At 47.7% G+C, this 23004-nt stretch overlaps 1 protein-coding gene across 2 annotated transcripts in view; it reads right to left on the bottom strand.

Moving 5' to 3' along the window:
- The window catches only part of DAGLB (diacylglycerol lipase beta), a 948044-nt gene that overhangs the window by 435321 nt on the left and 489719 nt on the right, over window positions 1-23004 (bottom strand). For both annotated transcript variants that reach the window (XM_069645622.1, XM_069645623.1), the window contains exon 6: window positions 17170-17294. In XM_069645622.1, coding sequence (XP_069501723.1) covers window positions 17170-17294 — 125 coding nt within the window. The remainder of the gene's footprint in view (window positions 1-17169; window positions 17295-23004) is intronic.

Genomic DNA, 23004 nt, shown 5'->3' with positions numbered 1-23004 from the left:
GCGGGGTAGTCTGGGTCGACGACGAGGACATTCTCGAATATCATCTTCAGTAACTGCGTCACAGAACTACTCGAGGCGTGCCGAGTCTCCAAAGCAACACGTACTGCGGAAAAACGGAACTGAGGCCAACGGGCGCCGCGCGTGCTACTTGTATACCCGATAACATCACCCTCGACGGAGGCCTTCGAGGGACTTCGACTCGACGACATCGACGCACGGCGCCCTCTGCCGAGAAAATATTTCCAAAGCAGCTAAAGCTGGATGGAATACATCTAAGATGAGGAATACGTTGGAGGACACAATCCATTCGAAATAGTATTTACTTGGCAAGTTTTCTATCATCACAATCAACAGCAACAACCAAATAGACAACCTTTCAACCCAAACAACTTAGTAACACTGGGACAGAAACATATCCATCCAGCGACACTTCAGGCAGTAGTGTAACACATCCTCTAAGAGCGCCACTAGTAGACAACAGAGACACTGATCTGGATCACCCATCTCCAACGGGTCCCACAACATCATCCTCCATCGCACTGTTTTTTTTAGGCAGAGAAAAACAAGAAGAGGACACAAAAAGGCTGAAGACAAAAAAGAAGGCAGCATACTAGTTATTAATATTTCCAATCGAAAATTCTCTAAACAAGAATTAGACCTGTTAGATCTAGGACTTTCCTTTGTAAAAACAAACAGCACCTCTTTGTTGAGGAACACATCAATATATTCAAATTAACTAGGAAAATGAGACAAACTATTCTATGACTCTACACCACCAATAGAAGAAAGATCCAGGACATTTGATTATTTACAAATGAGATCCAAGAGTACATTCAATCCACATGTTTGAAGCTCAGCATTGGAACTGTTTGAGAACTCTATGATGAAAGACTTAAAGTCGATAAAATTCTCAGTCCTGAAAACACAAAACCTGAGAAAACACCAGCACAGACTATTGAGACAATTAGTGAATGACACCACCATCATGATTAAACCAGCAGACAAAGGGGATGCGATAGTCATCATGAACAGTGAATTTTACAATCAGAACCGTCTATCCCTATTAGGTGATAAAGACACTTTTCTCCTAATGGATCAAGATCCCACTAACACAGTCAAACATCTAATCAAAGAATACTCCTACGTCCCATCCCCTTTCCTCCATACTTGTGGGACATTCCGTCCTCCAGGGACGGGACCTGAGCACTTTTGTAAAAAAGCATAACAACTTAAATTTGTGTCCTCCTTTTATTTTTACGAAGGCACCAGCACGTGGCTGTAACCCCCCTACCCTCCTGATCTCCGCCCCACGCCCTTCAGTCCTTTTCTCTGCACCGTCGGGGTCGGATGCACTGGCATCACTGGGAATTTTTCTTTTTTATTTCTTTTGTCCTTCCTTCCTGCACGGTTCCACGGTCCTCTTGTCCTCTGTCTATGCCAGAGCATCTGCGATTTGTGTCCTGTTCATCCTGCGAACGTTGTTTTGCGAGGGCAGATCCCCACTGTCTTTACCTGGAGTGTCTTGGTGGGGAACACCGTTGGGACTCGTACTTCTATTGCGACTCCCTTTCTGTCCGGGCACTCCAGCGTCATCTTGTCAGGTGGGAAGCGGTGTTTCAACACGTTCCTCCACTGCATTTGCAGCACTTCATAGACGAGAAAAAGACACATCTGGTGAGCTTTTTCCTTTTTAGGGCACCGCGGCCAGGGGACTCCTTCCCAGGGTCTTCCAGGACCGGGAGGGGCTCCAGTAGCTCTACTAACAGAGATATCCCTGAGGTGTCCCGCAAGGGGCCTAATGGGTGCACCGGAAACTCCTCCGAGGGCCCCCGAAGCGGGCCTGCCGAAACCGGATCTTCTTTTTCCGAGTTTCCCCGTTTGGGGGCTAAGGTTGGGCCCCAGTTCTTCTGTGGCTCTGGTTACCAGGGTTCGCCCTGAGGCTTCTGCATCTGGAGCTAACCGCACTGAGTCTCGACTCAAGGCCCCTCTTGAGGTGGCTAAATGTACCAGGGTTAAACTTGAGGTGCCCCTTTTTGGGGCTAAGTCGGATACCAAAAGAATTGAGGGACCCTCAACGAGGGTCCTGGCTGCAAGGTACATCCCTCAGCCTTCCCACGCGCACAGCCGTGTTGATACTGGTTCTGTTGAGGGGGCAAAGGAGGCGGTCACGCACCACAGGCCTTCCAGTACCGGCTCTGCCGAGGATCTTCCACTAGAGGCTAATTCTGGGGCAGTCCCTAAGGTGTCGAATAAACACCCTAGGTCTGTCAGTACCGGCTCTGCCGAGGATCCTTGTTTCAAGGCTAAGATGGCACACAAGGCCTCTGACTCCCGTGAGGAGACTATTGCCTCACTTGCTTCTGCGATGCAGTTCGACTCAGGCGTTGACAAAATGGCGGCCCAACCTCCACGGACCACAGCAGCCATTTTGACTACCTCCCTTACACCGACGTTCACTACAGCTGGTGCTGGGGGGCATCCTTTTGGGGCAAAGCAGCCTTTTCCACGCTTTGTGGATAATAAGAACCCATTCTGCCCCCCAAATGAACTGGCATGCTCAGACACTGCTGCCTCATACAGTCTCGCTCCCTCCTGCATCTGCACCCTTGATCTATGTAGACCCAATTGGTGGAGAGACATCCTGGCAACCATCCTCATTGCGTTCATGGGGGTATGCACCTTCCGAGCGGCATCTATCCTCTCCAGCGCCTAGACCTCCTTCCGAGGATGCGTTTTTTGGGAAATTTCTGACGCTGATGCATTCTGATCCCATGAAGGCATACTTTAAGGATCTGTTTAGGAAAATGTATCCTAGACCTCCTATACCGCCTCCAGCTCCGGCAATTCCTACAGAGGTACCGGTGGAGCCTCCTCCACCTCTTCCTGTCGTACCTCCTCCACCACTTCCTCCTCTGCCTCCACTTTCTCCAGTAGAGAAAACACTGGCAGCCCTGCCTAACAACACTTTAAAACCTGAGGTGATAGGTGCAGCAAATCAGTCCTCTGCTCCTGCTTCATTGGACGAGGATCATGGGTACCAGGACAGCGATGAACCGCCCCGCTCTATCAGAGCCTTTCACGTCCGGGTGCTGGACATCATGGCGCTGCTTGACATTCCAGTACCTGAGGCCCCTGCTCCACAAGAGGGGGTGCTTTCTGGAGCCTTCACCTTGTCGACTCAGAAGCGTACCGGCCTGTTCCTCCTGAGGGACGTTTTGGCTGAGGCCTGAAAGATCTGGGAAAAACCTCATTCCGGGCAGCATCTTAACAAGAAGATTGACACTTGCTACAAGCTTCATGCGTCTGAAGACATATCTTTGTCTGCTTGTCCGCTCCCTTAGTCGACGGTGGTGGAAGCAGCCACTCTCCAGTCCAAACCGGCCTCTACATCCTCCACTGCAGCGGCTAAAATCCTCTCCAAGGAGGATAAGCTTCTTGACGCCATTGGTAAGAAGGTTTTCTCCAATTCGGCTCTCCAGCTTCATCAGGCTAACACCAAGCTTATCCTGGCAGCTTCCAATGTCAAGCTATGGAGGGAACTCACTGAGTTCCAGGAATGTATTCCTGCGGATAGGCTTGAGGACTTCAAAGCTGGTTTGTCGGACGGCAGAGTGCTGGCACAGGATCTACTCCAGGCTGCGGCGCATCACGTAGAAACATCCGTACAAGGCCTCATGGTCGGGGTCGACATCTCCCGCCAAGCGTGGCTCCATGCTACGAAATTCTCAAAGGAAGTTCAGGACAAGGTGCTTGATCATCTTTTTGATGGTAAGGAGTTGTTCCATTAGTCCACGGATGAGGAACCAACGAAGGCCAAGGCAAGCACTCAGACAACCAAGTCGTTATCGGTCCTGGCGAAAACTCCAGCCAAGGCTCCTTATACACAGAGGTCAGGGTCCTACACACAGTCCTTCTCTGGATTCATGGGCTTTCAGGATTGCCGTGCGCACCGATCTGATGCTCCGGCTGGCGGGCCCCGCCGTAAGCAGCAGTGGCAAGGTGGGCGGTTTTTCTCTCGCCCAACAGCCTCCTCTCCTGGCACAGATAGTCTCCCCTCCCTGCCGACAAATCATCCAAATTATATTTTTCATCGGTTGCGCGAGACTCTGGTGGGAGGACAAATCTCGTCTCATCTGGAGGTGTGGCAGACCATCACCGAAGACTGATAGGTTTTGTCAATCGCTCTGGTGGGCTTCTGCTTGCCCCTCCCCCACCCTTCAATCCTCCCTCCCAGCAGACTGGGTCACCCTCCCTGAGAGCCGAGGTACAGACACTTCTAGAACTCAGAGCGGTTGAGCCTGTTCCCCTCAGGGAGCAAGGGGAGGGCTACTACTCCCGTCTGTTCACAGTGCCCAAACCCAACCAGGCTGGCCCGCGCACTATCCTCGAGCTTTCCAAGTTCAACCTCTTTCTCCCCCCAGAGAAATTCAAGATGATTACGCCATGCCAGATAAAGTCATCTCTCCGGAAGGACGACTGGCTCAGCGTGGTGGATCTTCAGGATGCACACAATCATATTTTGATTTGGAGTCTGCATCGAAAATATCTGTGGTTTTCCATGGGAGCAGAAAACTTCCAGTTTCGTGTACTCCCATTTGGTCTCAGCTAAGCGCTGCGTGTCTTTACGAAGACGATGTCGTCATCGCAGCATTCCTCAGACTGCAGGAGGGTTCATGTATATCCATACTTGGACAATTGGCTCCTGGCAGTCCTTGCCCACAGACGGCTACGACCAATCTCCAGTCTCTCCTTCAGCTCCTGTTCCATCTTGGGCTGTCGGTGAACTGGCGGAAATCATCCATGACGGTCTCTCAAGACCTGATCTTTCTGGGTTTCCATTGGGATACGGTCAGTACCAGAGTGTTCCTAACGAAGGACATGCTTGCAGACCTGTCGACCATGTGCCAAATCTTCCTCCAGTCTTCTCACATGACGGCTTGGTGGTTCCAGAGACATCTGGGCCTCATGGCTTCCTGCGCGTTAGCTCTGCCTCTTGCACGCCTGAAGATGAGGCGCACTTAGCTAGTTCTTCTGAGCTGTTGGTCCTAGAGCCGGATTCCAAGACGATTCCAGTTCCATCCTGCATGACGGCGATCTACAGTGGCAGTCTTCCGCCAACTACATTTCAATGGGGACCTCCTTCCAGGAGCCCTGCCCACAAGTAATGGTTACTACAGACTCCTCCTTTCTGGGGTGGGGAGCGACGCTACATCACCTCTAAGTGTTCGATTTGTGGATGCCTCAAGACAGGCAGTTCCATATCAATTACCTGGAATTCCTGGCTGTGCTCCTGGTGCTCAAGGCTTTTCAACCGACTATCAGCAACAGTGTAGTCAGTGTTTTCACTGACAATTCTGTGGCAATGTTTTATATCAACAAACAGGGTGGCACCAAGTCTCCTCTCCTTGTGGATCTTACCATGCAAATTTGGGACTGGGCCATCCAGCACAATGTTTGGCTCCAGTCGGTACACATCCCGGGACACATCATTGTAGCTGCAGACTCACTCAGTTGCCAGTCGGCAGCCAGTTACGAGTGAGAGATGAACAGCGATGTCCTCTACAACATTTTCCATAAATGGGGTGTGCAAGAGGTGGACCTCTTTGCTACCTCTTCAAACAAGAAACATCCTCTTTATGCATCCAGGGACAGGCTTGGAGCGTCCTCCCTGGGGGACGCGCTCGAGATCTCGTGGGACAACATGAACGCTTATGCTTTTCCTCCATTACCACTGGTTCATTGTTCGCTCTGCAAGCTCAGGAGCATGCACTCTCCTGTTCATGGCTCCTTAGTGGCCAGCAATATTCTGGTTTTCAGAACTACAGCATCTTTCAGTGCTTCCCACAATCAGATTACCGTAGATTCCCGACCTTCTTCACCGGAGCAATCATAAGATGTGGCACCCCTCCCCCACAATCGATCAGCTTGGCGGCCTGGTGCCTGAGTTCAGATCTTTAGCACAGTTCCATCTGTCCGAATACAATATGCGCATTATCCAATCGGCCAGAAAGCCTTCTACGGGGGCTCAGTAGAGGAGCAAATGGCTCCAGTTTTGCCATTGGTGTTAAGCTAAACAGCTCGATCCCAGGCATGCTTCGGTTGACACTGTTTTATCCTTTGTGTCTCATATGGCAGCTTCTGCCATCCATGTCATCCATGTTCTGTCATGCAGAACTTACCTATCCGTCATTACGGCCTACCTGTTCACAGACAGTTGTTGTTTTTCATTGGCTAATCCAGTCATCAAAAGACATTTTGTGGGTCTTCATCTGTTCCCGCCGGTGCGCACCCCTCATACCAAATGGGATTTGAATGTGGTCCTCACCGCGTTATGTCATAAGCCATTTGAACCCATGGCCACTACCGATCTTAAGTACCTTTCTCGGAAGGTTGTTTTTTTGATCGCGATAACATCGGCGAGGCGAGTAAGCGAGCTCCAAGCTCTTTCCGTGGAACATCCGTTCCTCACTTTCCACAGGGATAAGGTTGTGCTTCGCATGCATCCTTCCTTCCTGTCTAAGGTGGTTACCGATTTTCATTTGAACCAATCGATCTCCTTACCTGCCTTCTTCTCTAACCTGACATCTGATGCCGAGAGAGTTTTACATAACTTGGACGTCAGGCGAGCCCTGAAGTTTTACTTCGATTGAACGAGTGAACTCAAAGGCTCCTCACTACTCGTTGTCACATTCGCAGACCCGAAAGGGAAACCAGCTTCCAAAGCATCTATCTCCCACAGAATTGCCTCATGTATTTCCGAGGCCTATAACATTCAAGGCCTTCATTCACCGAAAGTCATACATGCACATCTAATCCGCGGCAAAGCGGCAGCTGTTGCCTTCCAGGCAGCTGTTGCCTTCCAAAAGTATGTTCCTTGGGAGTCCATCGCCAAGGTGGCTTTTTGTAAGCATTACTGCTTGGGCCTTAGCTCCAGGGCTGATGCCCAATTTGGCCAGACTGTTTTTAAGAACGTATTCCAGTAAAAGATTTTTTTTTCCATCCACCCTTACTACCTATGGTGTGTGCTTGGGAATCTCCCACAAGTATAGAGGAAAGGGGACGGGACGTAGGAGTATAACAAAGTTACCCACCGTAGTGACTACCTTACTCCTAGTCCATAGTCCCCTTTCCTTCATACATACGCCCGCCCCGCCGTCCCCTCTAATATGTATCCTCTATTATTGCATAAATGGACTCAGACCTGGCGATAGAAAAGGGCCGATAGGCGATGCGTGGGGCAGAGCTCAGGAGGGAGGGTTTACAGCCACATACTAGTGCTCCGTTAAGGACAAAAATTACATTTTTTATGCTGTTTTTTTTTAAGTATGGAAGAAAGGGGACTATGGACTAGGAGTAAGTTAGTCACTATGGTGAGTAACTGTTAGTACTTTTGAAAGCACTGAATGAAGAATGGATCAATGAAAAAACAAAAATTATGTATCCTATCATTCCAGTTTCTTATGGACTTCCCAAGATCCATAAACATGTGAACTTCCCACCACTGAGACCAATTATAGCTGCCACCAATAGAATCTACGAGCCCTTAGCCAAGTATGAAGACAAAGTACTACAACCGATCGTACAGAAAACAACAACATACTTGCGGGATACTACTAATTTTCTAAATATATTGAAGGTCTAACAGAATTAAAACAAGAATGGACACTTGTTACCCTTGATGTCCATGGTTTGGATGCCTTAGAATGGGCTCTCCTTGGGGAAGACTGTGTGCAAGCCAACCGAATTTTCGTAATCAAATTGGCAAAGATCATTCTAAATAATAACTACTTTCGATTCCGCATAAACCACTATCTCCAGATATCAGAGACCTCAATGGGTTTGTCAATGGCCCCAGCCTATGCTAACTTGTTTATGTACATCTTTGAAACAGAGCACACACTAGATAATCAACAATGGCAATCCAAATAGAACCTTTGGAAACAATATATCGACGACATCTTTGGAATCTGGACAGGTCCCAAAGAAGAACTAAATTTGTTTCTAGATTACCTTAATTTTCAACATCCCAGAATCAAGTTTACTATGGAAGTCGGAATTCTGAACATCCATTTTCTAGATGTATTCATCACACCCAGTGGCAATACTATTACAATGACTATGTACCAAACGCCAACCGATGTAAACAACACACTAGATTACTTAAGTTACCATCCAGAACATCTGAAAGACAATTTACCACTCAGTCAGTTTTTGAGATCACGCAGGCTCAACACAGGAGATTGGATTTATCAGGAGAACATGGATAACATCACCAAAAGATTTAAGACTAGGGGTTATCCTGACAATATACAAGAAAAAGTCAAAAACAGCTGCTCAGTTCACACAAGAGTGAACCTTCTGAAACCAAAAATACATGAAATGGATACACCTTTTGTACATCTAATGCGTTACTCCAGACTGTGTCACCACATCAAGTGTCTCTTGAAGAAAAATTGGAAATTTACGAGAGTGGACCCTCAATTGTGAAAATTATTTTCAAAACCACCAATGATTGCATATACCAGAGGTAGATATTTCAAAGATGAACTTGTGAAAGCTTAGAGATTGGACCAAAGTAAACAGATCTTTTAAGGTAAACCGAAATTTGGGACCTTCCCATGCTTACACTGCGGTCACTGCAACAATGTGCAAAAAGGGGAACAGATGAGACATCCCAACACAGAACAAAAAATTAACATCAAACAATCTGCAATTCAAGATTCTTAATAGATCATGTTGCATGATTTAGCAAAACAATAAAAAGAGTGGAAAATGACCCGAATCAGCTTATGTAGAATTGATATGAGAAAGTTGCATTTCATCTGGTGTTAAAAAAAAAAAATTATGAATATGTAACACATGTTTATAGTGCAAAACACTGATGTTTCAATATATAAGCCTGTAACCTTAAACGGACGACTGTAACTAGAATCGCTATTCTCACCATTTACTGATTGATACAAAAGCTAACATTATATGGATAGAGGGCAACATGTTATACATGCTGTACTTCGGTAGAAATGCAACATGCGCCAAAAGTGTACCTAACGCCACTAAACTTGGGTGTTCACTGTATTGACTATACAAATGGAAATCATGATTCATTACATGTGATGCAATCTATCCCGTAGAGGTACTTTGCTGGACGAGGGGACCTGCAGGCATGTCCATAGACACCCTAAACACATACTGATACTCAGGACTACCAGCCGCCTGAAGCATTTACTTTGTGCACGTTGCTGCATTGCATGTAGAACGCCACTTGTAAACCGAGGAACATAACTCTCTGGAGGACGTAAGTAAACTTTAGTATGAATTCGGCGCACTACCGCATGTCTGAATCTAATAACTTATTACTAAAGATGACGTATCTATTGTTATTACAGAGCGGCGAGGCCGCTTTTCAGCGTGACTACAGCTCGACTGAGAGCATTCTGAGACAGGGGATCATTTGAAGTTCTTAAACCTGAAACGCACTAATACGAACATACACTGACCTACATACCGGTATGTCACGGCACTATATATTTAAAATCTGGAGACTATGCATAACTCAATTATTACAATATAGTCTATGTATTTGTCATAGACTAATGCGGAAATTGGCAGTTGTGGCGCACGCTCTGAGCACTTGACTTCTGAACAAAAACTTCTTCCCCACTGAGGTTATCCCTTAAGAGATATTTTCCATATTATTTTTCATGATTTCCATTTGACAGATGGTCACGACAGCGAGACAACCTTATTTGTTTCATTTCTTACAGACCCAGTAATCAGCTAGACTAGCAGTATTACAAGATGAAGTCATGAACATCCTAAAATACAGGTGATTTCTTTATGCCGTTGCTTGCCTCTCACATATTATCTGATACATTGAATGTCACATAAGCAACTGATACCACCTTTCCCTTTCATTGTAGATACCCATGGAGTTTAAAGAATCACCATTGAATTGATTGAATATAAAGTTTATTTTCCCCTGATGAAGGTATATATTTTCCAGAATCACGTCAAGCTCTAAACTTCTTTATTATTGTTTTGTACTTTATACTGATGATTAATAAATAATTTTTTCATTAATGTCACAAAATAGTTAAAATGAGACAAGCCAGATATATCTGAATTATAATTACATTTGTATCTACTGAATAAGATTCAATCTCTACGAATCTCTTCATCTTCTGGCTGGCATTTGCCAGTGATAAGGAACTACAGGGGACAGGAGTGTCCATCAAAAGAGGACACTTCGTTTTTGCAAATGTTGCCAAGACTTATGGCATCAAAAGTCGTTTTTCTCTCCTGCACCCAAAAATTGTACTTAATCGATCATCCTTTTACACAAAATTATAACTTTTTTGAAAAATCAAGGTGTGCGTCAGGCTATCTTTTTTGCTCTGCTTGGTGCAGAGTCCCACCTACAAGAGCTACTCCGGCCTGACATGGAGGAGCATCAGGGGCTTGAGACCTAGGCGGAAGGGTCTGCTGGAATCCAGACCTAGAAGGAGAGGCCCTGAAGCCAAGCAAAGAGGAATCAAGGAATAAGTGCACGAATACTTGACCCCACAGACGGAGTTACTCGGGACGGGACTCCGAATTGAAGATCATAGAACCCAGAAACTTCATTGGTAGAACCTCAATGAGAAGCAATCCTGTTGTGTTGCTCCTTCTTACCTCTGCCCCAATCATTATAAATGTCCCCAATAACCTTTATGTGCTACAAATCTCAACCTTCTGTGCCTGTCTCATAGTATGTAGCGTTTTAAAGGGCAATCAGAATTCTGGAGTGGAATGATGGGTAACCCTCTTCAGAGACACATGGAGCCCAAATCGGGGATAATGATGTGTTCCAAAGGTGAAATAACTCTCTGTGCTGGACAGAGTGTGGGGGGTGTCCCTGAAAAACACTTGTCATTATTGGAGACTTCATAAAAGTTTCAAATATATTCAGCTTTGCTAAATCCCCCAAATGTTTAAGGAGATTTACCGTTTACAAAAGAATAACCAGGTTACTCACCGTAGTGACCACCTTACTCCTAGTCCATAGTCCCCTTTCCTCCATACTTATGGGACATCTCTCCGTCCTGTGGGACGGGACCAGAGCACTTTGTAAAAAGCATCCACATTTTTCCAAAAATGTGTCCTTCCTCTCTTTCCACAACCCCGCCCACCTTGGCTCTGCCCCGCGCATTACCCATCAGTCCATTTCTATCGCCAGGTCAGAGACCTATTAGCAATAACAGAGGAACCTTATTAGAGGGGACGGCGGGCGGGCGTATGGAGGAAAGGGGACTATGGACCAAGGAGTAAGGTGGTCACTACGGTGAGTAACCTGGTTATACGCATACGTCCTGTCCCCTTTCCTCCATACTTATGGGAGATTCCCAAGCACTCCTTATAGGAACTACGGGTGGATGGAAAACCCCTTACTGAAACAGGTTCTTCAGCACAGCCTGACCAAACTGAGCATCAGCTCTTGAGCTCATGTCGAGACAATAATGCTTACAAAAGGCCAATGGGGAAAACCAAGTAGCTTCCCTAGCGAAGGACTCCACGGGGACGTATTTTTGAAAAGCAACCGCGGCTGCCTTGCCCCGCACCAGGTGTGCATGAATACCCTTAGGAGGTTTCAGCCCATGGACAGTGAAAGACTCCGTGATGCAGGTGGCGATCCACCGAGTAATAGTCGCCTTAGACGCCTGCTTAACCTGAGGGTTACCGGAGGTCACAAAAAGTTGAGAAGAACTCCTAAGCTCCGAAGTCCTGTCCAAGTAGAACTTAAGAGCCCTTCTGACATCAAGACAGTGCAGAACCCTTTCAGCCTCTGAGGCAGGGTTCGGAAAAAAGACCAGTAGGGAGATCGACTGATTCAGATGGAATTCAGTTAGCACCTTCGGTAGAAAGGCCGGGTTTGTCCGCAGGACTACCTTGTCCTTGTGAAAGACCAAGAAAGGATGCTCCACTGATGAGGCCTGGAGCTCACTCACTCTCCTCGCTGACGTAACGGCGACCAGAAAGGACACTTTCCAGGATAAGTACTTGAGGTCCACCGTGGCCATTGGTTCAAAAGGTTTATGGCACAGCGCCATCAGGACTACATTTAGGTCCCACGGCGGATGCGGACTACGATCCGGAGGGTAGAGGCGTGTCAAGCCTGCAAAATGTCTCTTAACCACTGGGTTACTCAGAGAATAAGAACATTGGTCTGTAGAAAGATAAGCGGAAACCGCTGAAAGGTAAGTTCTGCATGACAGAACGTGAACACCCGACTCTGCTAGGGAGGACACGAAGGACAGTACCGTGTCAATCGTAGCCACACTTGGATCCAATTGCTTCAACAAACACCAATGACAGAACCTGAGCCATTTACTCCTGTATTGGGATCTGGTTGAGGGTTTCCTGGCTGCCTGGATAATACGCATGTTATCCATAGACAAGTTAAGATGCTCTAAAGACTTGAACTCAGGCACCATGCCTCCAAGCTGAGCGATTGTGGGGAGGGGTGCCACATCTGGTGTTCCCCTTGATGAAGAAGATCGGGAGTCACTGGTAACCCGATCAGCGGATACACCGACAGGTGTTGAAGTTCTGAGAACCAAAACCTGGCCGGCCACCACGGGGCTATGAGTAGAAGCGAACAGTTCACAGAGTTCTTCAGCTTCCAAATTGCCCGATGGACTAGAGGCAGAGGCGGGAAGGCGTAAGCTCTCATGTTGTGCCATGGAATCTCGAGAGCATCCCCCAGAGAGAAGGCTCCCAGCCCCCCTCTGGAGGCATACTGAGGAAGCTTCTTGTTTACCACCATAGCGAAGAGGTCCACCTCCGGTGTGCCCCAACGTGAGAAAATCCATGAGAGGACCTCTGCCTTCAACTACCACTCGTAGCTGACCACTGTCCGCCGGCTGAGGGCATCCGCTGTGACATTCAGCTGGCCAGGGATGTGTACTACAAGCAGCCAGACACCATGAAGCACGGCCCACTCCCATATCTGGATAGACAGGTCCACGAGGGGGGGAGACTTTGTTCCCCCTTGCTTGTTGATGTAATACATCGACACCATATTGTTCGTGCGTATGCGGACCACCTTGTTGGTAATGAGCGGTCTGAACGCCTTGAGCGCCAGAAATATCGCCAGAAGCTCCAAATGATTTATGTGCAGGAGCTTGTCTTGAGGTGACCAGAGGTCCGAGACCTGAAGAAGATCTAACGTCGCACCCCACCCCAAAAGGGAGGAGTCCGTCGTGATCGTCACCGTGGGGCTTGGGCCTGAAACCCCCGCACCGCCGACAGGTTGCTGAGAGATGACCACCAGTCCAGGTCCACTCTCATGGAATCCGGAATCATTATCTGCTTGGAATCCGGGTCCACAGCCTGACGCCAGGAACTCCGAAGAGCCATCTGGGTCCGTCTCATCTTGAGACGAGCAAGAGGAAGAGCCAGCACACATGAGGCCATGAGGCCCAGAAGCCTCTGGAAACACCAGGCCGACATGCTCTCCGACTGCACAAACATCTGACATGTGGCTAACAGATCCGCCATTCTGTCCCTGGTCAGGTACACTCTGCAGTCGATAGTGTTCCAGCGAAAACCCAGGAAAATCAGGTCCTGCGAGATCGTCATGGAAGATTTCCGCCAGTTCACCGACAGCCCAAGATGGAACAGGAGCTGAAGGAGAGACTGGAGATTGCCCGCTGCTGTTAGCGGAAAAGGGCTGCGTAAGAGCCAGTCGTCCAAATACGGATACACATGGATACCCTGGAGACGAAGATAGGCCGCAATCACCAACATCATCTTCGTAAAGACACGCAGCGCCGAGCTGAGGCCAAAAGGAAGCATTCGAAACTGGAAGTGCTCCTCTCCCAAAGAGAAGCGGAGATATCTCCTGTGTGGGTTCCAAATAAGGATATGCATGTACACGTCCTGAAGATCCACAACGCTGAGCAAGTCGCCCATCTGCAAGGAGGAGTGTATCTGGCTGGGCGTGATCATCTTGAATTTCTCTTGGGATTGAACTGGGAAAGGTCTAGGATGGTGCGCAGGCCAGCCTGGTTGGGTTTGGGCACCGTAAACAGCCAGGAGTAGAAGCCCTCCTCTCCCTCCCCGAGGGGAACGGGTTCCACAGCTCTGAGGTCCAGAAGTTTCTGAACCTCGGCCTTGAGGGAGGGCGAGCCCGACAGATGAAAAGGAGGGTTGCGGGGTGGGGTAGGGAGTAGAGGTAAGCGGAAGCCCGCTCAAGCGACTGACAAGACCCATCTGTCTTCTGTGATGTCTGCCACGCCTCCCAATGAGACGCAATGCGTCCTCCCACCGGGGTCTCGTGCAAGCGCAGAAAACCCTCATTTAGTAGGTTTATCGGTGGTGGTGCCACCTGAACCTGAGGAGGAGGCTGAAGAGCGGGAGAAAAACCGCACCCGTTGTTGCCTACGGCGGTTATTCCCCGCAGGGGTACTCACTCTGCGAGATTTGCGGTCGAGGAAGCCCCTAAAGCCACAGGAAGGTTGACTTTGTGACAACTGTCTCTGGGTTTTGAAAGGAGCCTTAACCAGAACGGACAATGACTTAGCTGTCTAAGTGCTATCCTTTGTCTTGGTGAGCTCTACATCTGTAGTAGAACAAAAGAGCTCCTTACCATCAAACGGAAGGTCCAACACCTTGTCCTGCACTTCCTTTGAAAATTTAGTGGCATGCAGCCACGCCTGCAGTGAGGTATCAACCCCCAGCATAAGGCCCCGAGCCGAGGTGTCTACGCGATGAGCCGCAGCCTCCAGGAGATCCAGTGCCAAGACCCTGGCGTCGGATAGGCCACCCTTGAAGTCTTCCAGCTTCTCGACCAGGATAAACTTCTCAAACTCCGACAGACCTTTCCACATCCGCATGTTAGCTCCCGCTAAAATCAATTCAGCGTTGGCCTGCCTAAGCTGCAAGGCCGAGTTGGCGAAGATTTTCCTCCCGAGGGAGTCTAGCAGCTTGTCCTCCTTTCCCAGAACCTGAGTAGCCGTCATGGAAGAGGATGCTGCAGGCCTGGACTGCAAAGTGGCCACAGCCACCACTGTGGAGGAGGGAGGCAGACAAGACGACGGGGCCACCTCTTCCGAAGAATGCAGCCTGTATCTCGCATCAATTTTCTTATTGACAAGTGTGGCTTTTCCCAGACTCAGCGGACCTTGGCCAAAACATCCTTCTGCAAGAACAGGCCGGTACACTCCAAGGGAGACAGGGTGAACGCCCCAGAAAGCACGCCCTCCTGCGGAGCTGGTGCCTCGGGCACCGGGACATCTAAGAAACTCATCATGTCCAGTACCCGGTCATGAAAAGCTCTAACAGAGCGGGGAAGGTCCTCGTTGTCCTGATCGCCTTGGGCGCCTTGGTCAGGATCCTGCTGAGCCATGTCAGGCGCTGCCTTGTCCAACGGGGACAATGGAGGCAAAGGCGGAAGAGTCGGGGAAGGGACCGTAGGCAAGGGAGGCGCCGGCAGGACCACCGGAGGAACAGGTGGAGCCGGAGGTGCAGGTGGACATATCTCCCTGAAAAGCCCTTTGAAATATTCCCTCATGGGGTCGGTACACATAAGCGTTTGGAATTTACTGAAAAAGGCGTCCTCCGGGGACTGTTTCGGAACTTGAGGAGGCCTCTCATGAGGTGGACAAATCCAGGGACTTAACGGGGAAAGGTGCCACATAGGCCCCTCCACCGACGTATTCACATAAATCAAAGGTGCCGACTCCGCAGGCAACGTAACATTGTGCGGAAGAGGCATCCGGCGTTCCAATCGTTAACTGGCCGATAAGGAGGCGCACAAGGGACTCTATGTTCACCCAAGGGACCAGACCCTACACCTGAGGCCGATGGTGTAGTTGTTGTAGGGGTAGCACCTAAAATGGCAGCCGCGGTCGTGGTGGGAACGGGTGCCATTTTGTCCTCATCTTAGGGGAACTGAGGCACGTGAGAAAGTGAGGCAGAGGTCCCCGTCGATGGATTAGGTCTCTTAAGTTTAGCCTTAACATAAGGAACCTCAGCAGAGCCGGTACTGTGAGGCCTGGAATGTTTTTGTGACATACCAACCGCCAAATTAGCCTTCGAAGGAAGGACCTCGGCACTGCCGGTAAAAGAAGAACTTTGCTTCTATGCCCCCTCAACAGGTCTGGTGTCACTGCACGAGCGGGAACGGTGAGGAACAGCCTTCACTGACAAGGCTGTGTCGTGCCTCTCATAACTCAAGAGTCCCAACAGTAATCCGGACCCAAACACTCTAAGCAAAGAGGATGGGGATCCGCCCTCGCGAAACAATGGTGACACGATGAACAATCGGGAAAGGCTAGTTTGAACGACATAGACAGACTAGTAAACGATCGCTAGCGAGAGCCAGAGAGGGAAAAAAGGGAAGAAAATCTTCCGAGGATACAAGTGCGTCCAGTCCCGAACGAGCGGAGAAAAGGACTGATGGGCGATGCGTGGGGCGGAGCCAAGGTGGGCGGGGTTGCGGCCACGTGCCGGGGCACGCGCAAGAAAGAGAGGAAGTACACATTTTTGGAAAACTGTGGATGCTTTTTACAAAGTGCTCCGGTCCAGTCCCACAGGACGGAGAGATGTCCCATAAGTATGGAGGAAAGGGGCCGGGACGTAGGAATATGCTGCATAATCAGTATATCCCCCTACTCCCATTAGGACAGAATTAGAGTTCCTCCATTTGTGCTTCTTTGCAGTGAATGTTCTGAATTTCTGATAGAAGATGTAGAAGCATTTTGGCGGTTCAGGATGAAGACAAATTGCACACAAGAAATAAGGAAATGGGATGGCTATAAGGGTCAGATTAATTTTTTGACCCACAAGAACCACAGTCATGAATGCCTTTGATGTGAACCATACTGTGGAAACTAACAGGAGGTGGAAAAACTTCATGGCTTCCAAAATGCAGTACGGAAAGGTTTTCAAGAACGAGTGAAGGCAGTACAAGAGTGTGTGGTTCGGGACTGTCCAAACAGGCCCAATTCTTAGCAGCAAACATTTTAGCAAGGGGTTATGATGGCCAACGTGTTGTAGATGTACATATGATCTGGTGTCAGATACTGGATTCAGAATCTAGTGGACAGGAGCGGGGCCCTCAGTGCTCTTACATAATCTCTACAAAGTTTGTTAGCTTATGCGCAAGTTAAATATATTAAGGAAACTTACCAATCTCCACTCAGTTTACAAAGTCCAGTCATCGGATTACTGAATATGTAGAGGGGCCACCCATAAGCAGCTGCAGCAAACCTCATGTAGTGGGCAGCCTTTTCTACTTCTACATCCAACTCTCTCTAATAAACAAGAAATTTAAAAAAATAGGTGCGTTCAACCCAGACATTGCCATCATATACCGCCATGGTAATGCACATTTTCATTCATGTCATTCATAAATTCATTCACGCTATCAGAACAGCAAACCTATGGCTTCAAAGTTATGTGATATGCCATTCTTTGCTGAACCTTCTATCAACGAGTCCTTGTTTAGTAAGAACCTTACATTGTAACATGTATATAAATTCAACATTTGTGAGAGTCAGACAATTACATTTCATATGAAAATATACAATTCCTGTACAATCCTGTTCAGTTTAGGCCTTCTTACAGATTACCTCATGAAAACGTAGAGAGCTTATAAAATGGAAAATCCTGGCTGAGTGTTAAACCACAGATTCTTTTCTCATGGTAGTTTAAAGTCTTGTTGATGGTGTACAGGAGGGCGGAGCATCCTCTGACGGGCCCATAGGTCAGAGCTCACCCTCGAGTACCTGTAATACAAGATAGCTGCACCATGTGAGGGATGGGGTGCAGGATTCACTTACTCGAACACAACTCAATAAGGACAACTCAAATAGTTTGGCAAAGGGAAGTCTGTTTAATGACAAGTACAAGAAACGGGGAAACAAATGGGAATCAGCAGTATTGCGATCGCCTGTCTCGCTTCAACTTCCTCGAACTTCATTCAAACAGCAATAGTTATAGTACATTCTCGTCATCAATTGACGTGTAACACTCAAAAATTAACATGCAATTCTATTGGTTAGGAAAGGTAACTTTACTATAGGTACTATATCTGTATATAGTCACAGTGCATGAGGATTGGATAACTCTTATCGGGTGGGCGTCCAAGACCTTCCCTCTACATCACTCGTGATAGACGTCACTACAAGTACGACGTCCTATTGGTTCTACTAGCTATAGGACCCTAGATTACTTGGTCCATTGTGTTTGGGCAGGTTAAACCCCTCAACATAAATCTCCACTTTAATTAGCAGCATGCAGAATGGACACCCTGGTGCCTTGTGCCCCAAGATTCACTCTGCCTTTCTTCCATCAATCAGTGTTTTAGGGCTATGTGTCAATTAGTTGGCTGAGGATGGCCTTGAAAGTGTAGCTTCTTATCAGGAAAAGTTATGGCCTCCTCGGGGTCTGGGTGACATCAGGCGTTGGTACCTCTTCGCGCCTGGCTGGTCACGTGTTTGTTCACCGTGAATCTGCTTCATTCTCCCTCTATTTTGTGTATTTGATTCTTCCTTTAGCCTCGCAATCTGCCTGGGGCCCCATCATCTCGACCTTCACGGGCGTGCTGCTATGCTCTGAAGTTTCGATTCCCCGAAGTTGCCGCTCTCCTCCCTTCCTTAGGTTGACCTCGAATTCCCAGGCATGAGTTACTTCTTACTGAGTTTTGATTCCGCTCCTTCCTCCTGGTTTTAGCTGTTCAATGAATCTCGGCCTGGCAAGCCCCTTGCAGCCTGGGCATACTTCTGCTTTTACAAAATTGAGTCGCACTTGTTTAATGTGCTTTATTTGAGGTAGATATTAGTTGGCGCTTGCCGCTCTATTCTTCTACTAAGCACTGCAAGCAGTATCGTTTTCTTAGCTTCTTGCGTTCCAAGCCTATTTACACATGTTTAGCTAGTTCTTTGTTTTTATCTCGCTCTATGGTTATGTTTCTTTATACTTTCATATCGTCTCTTCTTTTAAGTCTATGATATCTTTGTCCATAGTGTTTTCGTCTTAGAGAGTTAGCCTTTGGTTATTATTCGTTCATCTGTGAGTCTGTCCGGGCCCTCGTGACATCACCATTTGCCTTCCATTAAGGCCTTTTGGGTCTCTTCAGGGACAGTCTGTAGGTAATCTTCATTTCGTGTCAACTGATGGTATGGTTGTCTCAATGGGTACCGTACTGCCCATGGTTGTCTGGTTATAGGCACTTCAACAGGTATTGCTCTTCTGATGGGCACTGGACAGATCCCTAATGCAGCTCTCTGTTGACTTATTTGTTCCCCATACGACACATATCTTGGTATGTATGTTCTCTGTACTTCTACATGAGTGGCTGGAGTACAGACCATATCTGGGACCTCCTCTACACTCCCCCCCCCCCCCACACAAATCTCTCTGGTCGGTTCATCGACCACTTCTTTTTCTTCTTTTATATTCATCTTGCTTGGTTTTTCTGTATTCATTTCCTCTTCATCTTCTGGGGTTGGACCCGATGTTGCGAAGGAGTGCCTTTTTATGATCCATATTTTTAACACTCCTTTCAAACTTCCTGCTGTTTTTACATGTTCGTCTTTGTTCCAGGTCATTAACTGGCATTGTCCATTTGGGCTGCAATGGATCCATTTCCCTTCATACTTACTTCGTTTTCTGGGATACACAAACTTTGTTCCTTCTGGTGCAAATTCGCTGGCCCTCACAAAGTCTCTTATTTCCTCATCAGTCAGGTCTTTGGGCTTCCATCCTGGTTTGACATCGACCATGATTTGCATCCCAATGGCTTTCTTCGCAGTTTTCTGACATTGTGTGATGATTATCTTGATGACACAGAATCCTAGTAGTATCATCACTAGCAGGGCTCCCAGAACCTTGAATATGTCTGCCATCCATTGCGGGACCCAGGAGAATAGTGCTCCAAACCAGCTGTCATCATCCACTTCGTCGGTCTCATCGATCATCTGGTTCTATAGGTTTGTTAGCATACTTATGGCTTCTGTTAGGGTTCCATTTTCTTCGTCATGCGAAGGTGTAAATGTGCAACATGATTCTCCGATTTTTGCGCAAACACCGCCATCCGTGGCTGTGATCATGTCAAGCACATATCTGTTCTGGAGGGTCATCTATCGGATTGCTCTTAGTTCTTCTTTGATCGCGTTGAACCCTTTCATGGTGGTGTTGATGGTCTGCAATAACTCCCATCTGGTTATCTCCAACCATTTAGTATTTGCTCCAACTTGGATGTGTGGCAAGAGTATTGTTGTGAATACTGATGAGGTGAGGCTAAACAGCCTGTGTTCGTATGGGATTGCATAAAATGCTTCTTCAGATTTGGCTGAGAAATAATTCTCTCTCTTCATTCGGGATACCAAATCCACAGACCTCCTTTTCCTTAGGTGAGCATATGCTTTCGGGAAACGGTCAATACTCAGGTCACTTTTTGGGATCACTAGTGCAGGAACGTGGACGTTCACTAGTGTGCATATGCCTCCCCAGTTTTTCGGTAGTCTTATATATGCCTTGGATCCACACGCCCAGTAATGATCCATAGTTACTGCGGTTCCGTGAGTCATTCCTGGAGCTTCAAAGATTAGTCCGCAGTTTTGATTCTCTCCCATCTTCCTCGTGCCATTGTTCCCGAAGCACAATTTCGGGCTTTCCAGTGGCACTATTTGCAAGGGTCCTCCTCTGTCTTCGACCCATGTCAGCAGCTTTACCAATTCCGGCCATAGAGGTTTGCATTATCTCGAGGAGTTTTCTATTGCTTCTTGGCAGGCTCCATGGACCATCCAAGCTCGGCAGATCACTACTCCTTCTTCCCATCCGTTTGGACAGAGTACTGTTCCCCGAATCTACATTTGGCCTCTGTTCTTCCAAATTTGAGCCTCTTCTGGAGTCTTTCCTTGGACGTTCAGCCTCGGGTTTATTTCCCATCTTGTTCCTGATCCTTTAACTTCAGGGTTCTCGTATCTGATCACGTGATTCTTGGAGTGTGCTCTGTTTCTTGTTTTAATGTCCTGGACGTAACCGTCTTCTTCCAGGTACTCTGTTTCAGTTGCCAATATCAATGAGGTATCTCTCCCCATAAATTGTCCTCTGGTGTTGCACAAGGCTACGTGTGACATACAGTGTGCTGTAGGGACATCTATTTCTACTGCCACGAAGATTTTGGATTTTCCCATGCTGTATGGTAGAAGTGCACAGACGAAGCATTCTCCGTCAGCTTTTCTTCTTCCGACTTCCTTCATGTGTTGGTACCAAATGTTGTTTCCCAGATGTGCTGTGCTATCCAGGTAATCGTTTAGTTCCTTGTTGTCTTCATGTAGGCTTCTCTTGATTCTTAGTGTCCTTCTGTAGTTTGCTATAACTATATCTTTAAATGCGTCTGTGCTACTTTTCCATGCGGGGGTTTCTCAAGCATGCTTGTCAGAGGGGCAGGCTTCATCACCTGTATCGCTGTGGTAGGAGAGGGTTTTGCGATTCTCTTCTTCTCCTCTTGTATTCTCTTGTAGAGCTCCTTTAACCACCATTTGTTCATCATCTGTCCAACGTGTGGCTGTGTCGTGTGCCTGGTGCTTGTAGGAACTGGTGTGCTTGTTACTATAGTCCCTGCGGTTTTATTTTCCAGTTCCTCATGCAGTTTCTTCGCTCTAGCTACAAAAGGGAACAAATGGTCTATCAGCATCTGTGTCCTTATAGTGAATTCTCTTGCAGCTGCCTCTGTCTTCTCGAGGGCTTTTGCTATACCTTCCTTAGTTGGTCTTTCACTTAATTCTGCTCGGGCTCTTGAGTCTGGTTGTTCGGTAGGTAGTCTCGTACTTTCTGTTGTCCCCGTTCGAGGTCCTGTAGCCATTGACACTTGCCCTTTTTTCATGTGCATTCAGTGTGTGGGTGTGTGTAGAGGTTAGTGCTACATATTCATTCATTCCGTGCTGACCATGTCCCCAGCTTTTCTCTTCATTCGTTACCTCAATTGTGTGTGTATCACTGCAAATTACATTTAACTTTAGCTCGTTTGCTTTACCATCAGATTTTCTTGGAACTGGAATAACTATATAGGGCCTAGGTACTTTCGTGGGACTTATGCGTACGTTATCTAGTGGGTGCACTGAAATTGGGACACTTCGTGCACCAATGAAAAAAGCAGCTCTGATGTTAAGTGACAGAAAGACAATGGGGGACATTGCGAGAAGGGCGGTAAGGGTTAACGGTCACCGGTAACGAGACCGGTGCCGTTAACCCTTACCACCCTATTCCGAGTTCCCTTTGCGGGTTGGTATTTAACGCCTGCTTTTTGCAGGCGTTAAAAAACCAACCCGCAAAGGGACCTAGGAGCTAATTACAGCACCGTAATTTACGGTGCCATAATTAGCGCCTTCCCCATTCCCATTGAGCCCTATGGGGCAAAAATGGGAATGGGGAAGGGCCCATGGTGAATGGGGAATTACCGACCCCGCCAACCTTGGAATGGGGCGGTAATTCCACCATTCACCATGGCGGAGTCGGAAAAATAACGGCGTCGACCAAGGCGCTAATAGCGCCTTGGTTAACGCCAGGGTCGGAATGAGGCCCAATGATAATTACTATGCATATACACATTATCGATCTGTAAGACAGTTGGCAGCATTTCCTTCCAGGGAAGCGGGGCGCCCCTCTGTTGGCGGTAGAACCAGGTTACTGTTCTGGGCCTCCATTTCGAGCATGAGTCTATTGTCAGTGTTTATTTCTTTTCACTTACTCCGATCTCGTTTCTCAAAAGTCCGAAACAATAATGTGCCGAGTGCTTCTCAAGTGTCCCCCCTCTTGCGGGTGGTGATGGTAGTCTCTGGTTATGGAGCACAGTTCCCTTGTTAGACTATGGAAAAAGGTTAGGCTAACATCTTTGGTAAGTCACATTTATTATGTATATCTGCAATAGGTAAGATCCCAGTGCACTCCTCGAAGTTGCTTTGGTCCTGAGGACATGCTGGAACCTGTTAAATGTGAAAAGGGCAAACTTGTTAC

This window comes from Ambystoma mexicanum, chromosome 2p (assembly GCF_040938575.1).
Source record: "Ambystoma mexicanum isolate Mex_15411 chromosome 2p, UKY_AmexF1_1, whole genome shotgun sequence".
Lineage (NCBI taxonomy): Eukaryota > Metazoa > Chordata > Amphibia > Caudata > Ambystomatidae > Ambystoma > Ambystoma mexicanum.
This window is presented reverse-complemented; position numbering and strand designations above follow the sequence as displayed.